This window comes from Ammodytes marinus (assembly GCF_949987685.1).
Source record: "Ammodytes marinus genome assembly, chromosome: 6".
Lineage (NCBI taxonomy): Eukaryota > Metazoa > Chordata > Actinopteri > Uranoscopiformes > Ammodytidae > Ammodytes > Ammodytes marinus.
In genome coordinates this window covers 2,372,192-2,381,506 of record NC_137235.1, presented here as the reverse complement: position 1 = coordinate 2,381,506, position 9,315 = coordinate 2,372,192, and the positions used below count along the sequence as shown (strand labels likewise).

The 9,315-nt window shown below is 40.0% G+C and overlaps 1 protein-coding gene across 1 annotated transcript in view; it reads right to left on the bottom strand.

Annotated features, from left to right (window-relative positions):
• Nucleotides 1-6,703, bottom strand: part of LOC307252109 (GTP-binding protein 1-like) — a 24,780-nt gene extending 18,077 nt beyond the window's left edge. The window contains exons 1-4 of the mRNA XM_080029680.1: nucleotides 6,656-6,703; nucleotides 6,126-6,334; nucleotides 3,411-3,522; nucleotides 242-422 (exon numbers count right to left, since the gene is read on the bottom strand). Of these exons, the coding sequence (XP_079885806.1) occupies nucleotides 242-422; nucleotides 3,411-3,522; nucleotides 6,126-6,332 (500 nt within the window). The 5' untranslated portion in view covers nucleotides 6,333-6,334; nucleotides 6,656-6,703. The remainder of the gene's footprint in view (nucleotides 1-241; nucleotides 423-3,410; nucleotides 3,523-6,125; nucleotides 6,335-6,655) is intronic.
• Between the last annotated feature and the right edge of the window lie 2,612 nt (nucleotides 6,704-9,315).

Sequence of the window (9,315 nt, the reverse complement as noted above, 5' to 3'; positions counted from 1 at the left end):
GGATGGATGGATGGATGGATGGATGGATGGATGGATGGATGGATGGATGGATGGATGGATGGATGGATGGATGGATGGATAGATAGATGGATAGATATATAGATAGATGGATAGATGGATAGATGGATAGATGGATAGATGGATAGATAGATAGATAGATATAGAGTAGAGGTAGGATGTGTGTTCTAGGGATATGATTTGATTTGGAACACAGGGTATCTTTCCCTTATATTATATGTACCTGACTTCCAGGAAGTCCTCCTCTCCGACACAGCGCCTGATGAGGTAATCCTGGATGGTTCCCCCGGTGTCTGTGCGCTCTCTGAGGGGGATCAGATCGGCTTCAATCTGCTCACACAGCGAACGCACTGTCGCTATGGACGCCTCCATGTCCTTCTCATCCAGACCATAGTCACCCCCATCTACAGACAGGAGAAATAAAATAGCATTATTACATTAAAGTCCTACTTCACCGGTGGGAATATGAAGGTGTATTGAACTCTGAGATCCTATGTAGTATAAATGTGCAAACATTTTTTAGAAATCGGTTCATCCTAGCCTGAGAAAAGGCAGAAAGAGTGTTTTATGGTCTCACTGTCTAACCCTGCATTTCACCATGTGTGACATCACACATGGTAAAATGTAGGGTTATGATTAACAGGACAGCTGGGCCAAGGGAAGACTGAGGGAAGAAAAACCTCATTCATTATATTATAATAGCGATTTTATAATGATAGAACGCCGGTTCCGTACGGGTGAAGTATTCCTTTAAGCATATTATTACATATTAAATTACATTACAAATCTGCTCTTTAAAGCTATGTACGTAACTTCTGTCGCCCCCATGAGGAATTCTGAGTCATTACAACAACACTGTCGGTTCATCTACATGAGATGAGCCTTCGATGATTCCTTCTGCTGTACGTCCAGGTTTTTTTCTAAGCAGTAAGATAAAGAACGGAAATTTTGGGGGGGATTTTTCTGAGCTCCTGCACCAGTGTCGGGGCTCAAACCAGTTTGTTAACGCTGCCGTACTGAGAAATACAGAGACAGTTTTTGAAAAAGTTACGCACTATAGCTTTTCTGCCATGCTTATACCATGAGTGCGACATACACTTTAGCATCATGTCTGGTAAATGTCCAAACAAATGTAAAGCCTCAACTTGAGTGTGTAGGTGACGCTCTTTATGGTTATTACAGGGTGGAGACCAGGAAGACAGATACACAAGACTCGATAAACAGAAGGTTTATGGTAGAGAAGGGAATGGGGGGTGTAGTGGGAGGATGAGTATACCTTATTTACTGTGACCACAAAGTATATCAAGAGTGAGTGAGTGAGTGAGTGAGTGAGTGAGTGAGTGAGTGAGTGAGTGAGTGAGTGAGTGAGTGAGTGAGTGAGTGAGTGAGTGAGTGAGTGAGTGAGTGAGTGAGTGAGTGAGTGAGTGAGTGAGTGAGTGAGTGAGTGAGTGAGTGAGTGAGTGAGTGAGAGAGAGAGAGAGAGAGAGAGAGAGAGAGAGAGAGAGAGAGAGAGAGTGAGTGAGTGAGTGAGTGAGTGAGTGAGTGAGTGAGTGAGTGAGTGAGTGAGTGAGTGAGTGAGTGAGTGAGTGAGTGAGTGAGTGAGTGAGTGAGTGAGAGAGAGAGAGAGTGAGTGAGTGAGTGAGTGAGTGAGTGAGTGAGTGAGTGAGTGAGTGAGTGAGTGAGTGAGTGAGTGAGGGCCCTGTATGTGCCCATCCCTACAACATAGAGACATTTTCTTTTTTTTAGGTAAATGTCCATTTTCCAGGAAAAATCACACAATTCACTACAATGGAGTTTTTCCCTGTTTGTTTTGTTCAATCCTCCTCCCAGCTACTGTATGGTTTGAACAGCTCCCTTTAAGATGCTCCTTTCAATTTAAAATATCACAAAAGCCAAACTACCATTTACTGGCCACAAAAGTATATATATATACACACACACCAGTATTACTACATTGGGAAACTGAAACAACCAGCTATGTCAGTAGGCCAGACAGAGAGATAGACAGACAGACAGACAGACAGACAGACAGACAGATAGATAGATAGATGCAAAGCAATTTGCCCCTCGGGGATAATAAAGATACCTTGAACCTTGAGATAGATAGATAGACACACAGTGAGACAGAGAGACAGACAGACACACAGTGAGACAGACAGACAGACAGGCAGACAGCCAGACAGACATGAACTGCTGAACTAATGACAGCCTGTCTGTGCTGACTCAGGTGAAATCGACACCCTTTCACACGTGAACTTTGACCCACACACGGGTCACACGAACACATGTTGCTGGAAGGCAGAAAATAACTCTGATGGCCAACAAAAGCCCCTATATGTGTGTGTGTGTGTGTGTGTGTGTGTGTGTGTGTGTGTGTGTGTGTGTGTGTGTGTGTGTGTGTGTGTCAGAATGAAAAGCTAAAGAGCAAACACATGGGGTTAGGACACACCAGGACACAGCTGACAGACTCCATTACTACACACCTGTGGCTTGGTTTTATATTAAAAACAAATATGTAACGTTTAACTCCCAATTTTCTATCCTAAAGAACTACTTTCCCCAACTACTTGTACAGATATAAAACACTGTATTTATTAATTGCCTGAAATAATTTGATGTCTAAATACAAAGTCCATTGAAACAGATATCTCCATTGACGAGTGCTCTGAGTGGAAAACCAACATCAGACTAACACAACAGAATTATACTTTTTTTCTCTTGGTTTTCAATTGCTTCAGATTTTGAATTTCTATTATTAAAGAAAACATCCAAGCTGATAACATGTTCGATGTCTTTGGTGCGATATGTTCCCCCCCCCCCCCACACATTATGTTAATTAATTTTACACAGCACAAACCGTACAGAATAGACCTCAACTGAGCATACAAATGATCCCTTGAGAATAACTTAAAGACCTACTTCACCGGTTTGAATATGAAGGTGTATTGAATTCTGAGATCCTATGTAGTATAAATGTGCAAAAGAAAATTGAAATTGGTTCATCCTAGCCTGAGAAAAGGCAGGATGTCACAGTAAGAGAAATGTAGGGTTAGACAGTGAGACCATAAAACACTCTATCTGCCTTTTCTCAGGCTAGGATGAACCAATTTCATTTTTTTTTTGCACATTTATACTCAATAGGATCTCAGAATTCAATACACCTTCATATTCCCACCGGTGAAGTAGGCCTTTAACAAAAACATTGTAATGTTGATTTGTTGAATGATTTTGTAGAGGTTTCTGCCGTAACCACACGTGTCCTTATAGTATATGTTTTATTTCTGTGTGCTTTTATACTTGTATATGAAATGAATGAATGTGTGCTGTTCCTTGGACTGGAGTAAAAGATGAATTTAAGACTTAAAGTTTCACAGAAGTTTAGTCCTCCTCACCTGAGCCCATCCCGACCACGAAGATAGTCTCTCCACAGCCTTCATCTATCCGCTCCCTCAGGTGTCGGAGCAACGAATCGTATTGTTCCGCTGTGGGACTCACCAGAGCATGCTGCGAGACAGGGGGAGAGGGGGGGATGGGGGGGGGGGAAAGAGAGAGAGACAGATAGAGAGAGAGAGACGGGGGGAGAGATGGAGAGAGGGGGACAGGGGGAGAGGGGGATAGAGAGAGACAGACAGGTGGAGAGGGGGGGGAGAGAGATGGAGAGAAAGAGACGGGGGGAGGGGAGAGATGGAGAGACAGAGAGAGAGAGCAAGAGAGAGAGAGACAGACATATAGAGGGAGGGAGGGAGGAAGGGAGAGAGGGAGGGAGGGACGGACAGACAGAGAGAGGGAGAGAGAGATGGGGGGAGACAGAGAGAGGGAGAGACAGCGAGAAAGACAGAGAAAGACAGGGGGAAGAGTCAAATTTTTTTCTTTTCTTTTCATAAATAAATATAACATGCTGCATATATTATACAAACAAACCTACATGCATAAATGAATTTACAAAATCTTTTACAATTACATATGAAATCATATTTACGCATTTGTTTATGTCTAGTTTTTTTTTAGCTTTCTGTGTCAAACAACTATTTGTGAATGTCTTAGAACTCAGAACCTTATCAAGACACTGCAGGACAATCAATCTTTCAACACACAAACACACACACACACACACACACACACACACACACACACCGACTAGTGTTTCCCGAAGTGCAATATCACTGGGTTTTGCACACTTATGTCTTATTTTGTTTATTCACTTATTTTAGTGACTGTACATAATTTTCTATACATTGTTATTAGTTACTTTGTTTACTCTTTTACTTTACATTAAACCTGCAGTGTGTAGAATTTTGGGTTTTATTTCCAAGCTGATTTTGTAGAAAGTAATTATAATATCCATAAGTACATTTAATTGAGTGCATAATAGCTGAAAAAAAAAGTTTGAATGATTTTTTTCCCCTTAGAAAGGGTCTCATATATGTCCATATTTCTGCATTTTTTGGACCAAAGCCTAGTGCTGCCATCTTGAAAGTGTCATAGTTGGAATGTCATCAGGTGCATTGTTTAGAATTTAGAATTGTTCTTGTCCTTGAAGGCCACTGTAGCTTCTGTTATTATTCTAAAGGGTTGGGGTTACCCAGGGAGCGTTGCATTCTAGAACTTTGTAGAACTTTCTTGATGATGTCATATTGCACACACTGCACCTTTAAGGTCCTTATTTTTGTTATTCAAAACGGCGAGGTTATGCGCATGCAATATGTGGCTGGCGCAGGACAAAGTATGTGTTTAAAGGTGCAGTGTGTAATATGACATCATCAAGAAAGTTCTACAAAGTTCTAGAATGCAACGCTCCCTGGGTAACCCCAACCCTTTAGAATAATAACAGAAGCTACAGTGGCCTTCAAGGACAAGAACAATTCTAAATTTTAAACAATGCTCCTGATGACATTCCAACTATGACACTTTCAAGATGGCGGCACTAGGCCTTGGTCCAAAATATGCTGAAATATGGACATATATGAGACCCTTTCTAAGGAAAAAATAAATAATACCAAAATGTTCAGCTATTATGCACTAAATTAAATGTACTTATGGATATTATAATTACTTTCTACAAAATCTGCTCGGAAATAAAACCCAAAATTCTACACACTGCAGGTTTAAAGAAAGAAACGTCTGCAAAAGGCTTACAGCTGCGAAGACAATTTTACCGTGCAAAGACACAACCTTTCCACCAACAATATGGTTCAACAAGTGTTCAGTCACCAAGACCTGAATAAGACTGAATTGTTGATCAAAATGTGGCACAATAAAACGGTCTTCAGACCTGTACGCTGTTGTACAGACTTAATTGTTATATATACTTATGTTATAATGCCTAGTACTCTGCTGCACCGTCCCTTTTAGTTGCTGTACACACGTAAAATGTCCCCTGTGTAGGACGAATAAAATAATATCTTATCTTATCTTATCTTAACAAGTGATAAAACAATGTAACTTTCATTGCAGGGCCAATGTAGTAAGTGAGTCAAGAGCCATCTATACAGACCCTTAAACGAAAATGGATGTGTGTCGCAAAGTACTTTACAAAGTACATAGGGCAACTAACCATTCGAACGTAGAATAAAATACATAGCCTACAGCAAAAGTATATAGAAAATAATATAAATATGTTCTGCTAAGGAAGAATGTATGAGAATATGCATTCAGTCTGGTCCATTTAAGACAGAAGGCAACAAATAAAATACACAAATAATAAAATAAAGTATAGATGTATTTAGACTAGAAAATAAATGCCATGTCCTGCATAGCAATAATACATGAGACCGTATAATTACATTCAGTTTAATGCATTTTAGGCTGTCCATGTAATGTCTGTTATGCAGTAGATCTAGACAGTGTATGTGAAATGTGCCAGCTGGATGCACTCAACATACGTGGTGCAATATACGTGTCACTCTCGTGTTGTTTTGCACACAGGACGAGACAGACATCAACACAAATACGCTTGCAACACGGAATACTACCGCGTGGAATTCCCCTTGACGAATCAAAACAAACAGAATGCTCAACACAAAAAGAATGTTTGTGTGGAATATGGAACATGTTTATAACCATGGTTACTAGGTGTATTTGTTTTGTTAGCGTTACTCGAGGCCCACCTTGCTGCTTAAATCTAGATGAACCAGGGACTCGCCGTTGATATCGAAGCCGTCCTCGAAGCCCTCTTCCCCGCATGGGTCGTCGGCAGAGCCCCCGTCCGGAGCGTATATACTAGCGGGCATTATGGACTCGGCTGCGGCTGCTTCTGCTGGTGGTGGTATTGCATCGGGGCATAACGATGTCTCTGTCGCCGCTAACGACGCCATTTCTGTGGGAAGAAATAATGCAATATCAGCCAAAAATAAATAAACTAAAATGAACAAACGTAGCCTATCTACTTTCGCTTGGCTCACAGCAGCTAACCTTTAGCTATTGGTAAATACAGTAAGTTATATTATGGAGCCAGCTAGCTAGCTAATGCTAACCAAACAGCGATACTGCTGTTTTAATATGAAACGCTCTGAAAAATAAAAGCAAATACACGCTATAGCCTTTAAATGTCAGCCTTATTTTTTAAACGTTTGGACATTTAAGTTGTTAATTGATTAAATAGCTAAGTAATTGAAGCTCTTATTAAATGAAGGCATACCAGAAGTTGCTAACTAGCTGGCGAGCTAACTTGTGTTGTTTATTCGCGTTTGCCCCTGTTTCTGGACGCTGCCTGGCTGTAGGACACGCCCACCGTGGAAATAGAGGCAGGGGATTGGCTACAGCTACTCTACGTCACGCCTTCTGTGGAAATGGAGGAAGGGGATTGGCTGCGGCTACTCTACGTCACGCTCTGTGTGAAAACCATCGGCGTGTATGGAGGCTGACCCACTTTCAGACACTTCCAAGCCCACTTTTAGTATTAGATATGATGCCAAACAACTCGTAAAAAACTGTGAAAAATCCGTTTTAAATGTATATAATAATACTTAATACTAACTATCCAAGCTAAATTGATCTGTTAAGGGGTAGGATTTTATTTTTTATTACTTACATGTTCAAAATAAGGACAATCAATCAATAAATAAATGTTTTTATTTTATTTTTTTATGACATCTGTGAACATACGTATCTTTGCTACTGTGTCAAGATTGAAAAACAGTACATTTGTTTGTAAATTTGTTCGTTTTTTGGATTTTTTTGCGCCACAACTCAAGTGTAGTAAGGCATCCAAACCCCTAGATGGCAGTATAAGCACAGCGATACAAACACTGACGTTACAGTATTATTTGTAGGCTATGTGTATGTATGCAGGCTGACTAAACATCTAAACAGTAACGTAGATAAAGATAATTATGTCAAAAGTACAAGTGTAAACCAAAAAATGTACATTGTTACAAAAAAAAAAAAAATGCTTACCCTGTGATCACCCTCTCATATAGCCTTGGAGTACTTCTTTTATTTATTATGATGTATCATGTGTGTGTGGATTGTTATGTAGGCTTTATACAGTGTAGGCTACACACAAACTACTTAACGAGATAAATATAAGTATGTTAAAAGTAAAAAAATATATACATTATTACATTCTGACAAAATAAATATTATTTAATAATTTGGGGCGACTGTGGCTCAGGTGGTAGAGCGGGTCGGCCGATGATCAAAGGGTTGGAGGTTCGATCCCCGCCCTGCCACTTGTGTCATAGTTGTTGTGTCCTTGGGCAAGACACTTCACCCACCTTGCCTCGTGTGAATGTCGATAGTTAGCCTGCTGCTATCGGTGTATGAATGTGTGTGTGAATGGTAACGTGTAAATGGGAACAGGTCTCCCTTGAAAAAGAGTCTTCGGACTCAATGGGATTTACCTGTAGAAATAAAATGAAATAAATAAAAAAAATAGCATAACATAAGTGTAAAACATTTTTTTGAATACAGACAAACAGTGAATAACACCCTCTCATAGGCTTGAAGTCACTCAGTTTCAAGAGCGTAATTTGTACCATTTTATTATTGGTATTTCATTATTTCCAAGTCAGTTTCCATACAACTATAGCCGTCATTCTAATACGAATCAAACACACATCTGTAAAGCTTAATAAAACATACTATTACATTGATTAAATGGTCTTATTCTAGGGCAAAAATCATTATGTGTAATAGTCAGTTTTTACAGCCCCCTTCCCCTTGGTTACATCCGGCCCCCAGCGTCACCATGGTGATATAGCCTATGAAACACTCACCTGCAATTGTTAAATAAATAAAAATAAAATTGTGTTAAAAGTAGAATTTCAAACCAAATATGTTATTATTCAATTATGACAAAATAAATATTCCAAACATTTTTAATATGTGTAAAAAATATGTGTGTTTTTTTATAATGTGTGTGTGTGTGTGTGTGTGTGTGTGTGTGTGTGTGTGTGTGTGTGTGTGTGTGTGTGAGTGTGTGTGTGTGTGTGAGAGTGAGTGAGTGAGTGAGTGAGTGAGTGAGTGAGTGAGTGAGTGAGTGAGTGAGTGAGTGAGTGAGTGAGTGAGTGAGTGAGTGAGTGAGTGAGTGAGTGTGTGTGTGTGTGTCTGTCTGTCTGTCTGTCTGTCTGTCTGTCTGTCAGTCTGTCTGTCTGTCTGTCTGTGTGTGTGTGTGTGTGTGTGTGTCTGTCTGTCTGTCTGTCTGACTGTCTGTCTGTCTGTCTGTCTGTCTGTCTGTCTGTATGTGTGTGTGTGTGTGTGTGTGTGTGTCCCTCTGTGTGTGTGTGTGTGTGTGTGTAGAACAGCCCCCTCCTCCCCTTACATCCGGCCCCCAGCGTCACCATAGTAATATATAAACCGTTCACCTGCCGACAGGACTTTGTCACTGGAGCCGAAACCCCACTGAAGACAGCCAAGATGGTGAGTGGAGGGGATTACTTGATTTTTATTTTTTATTTTAATGTTTGTTATCCTTTATTTAAACAGTTTAGTCTCATTGAGATTAAAATATACTTACAAAAAGACCTTAGAGAATTTCTTAGTAGTATCTCTTCATTGTACCCATGAGAAAATATATGCATTATCTATTTTAGTAAGGGCATTTTACTAGGCTCACAGTGAGAATTTGCGAATGTCTTTCAAGTTCTTAAAGGCCTACTTCACCGGTGGGAATATGAAGGTGTATTGAATTCTGAGATCCTATGTAGTATAAATGTGCAAAATGTTTTAGAAATCGGTTCATCCTAGCCTGAGAAAAGGCAGATAGAGTGTTTTATGGTCTCACTGTCTCACCCTAAATTTTTTTCGCACATTTATACTACATAGGATCTCAGAATTCAATACACATTCATATTCCCA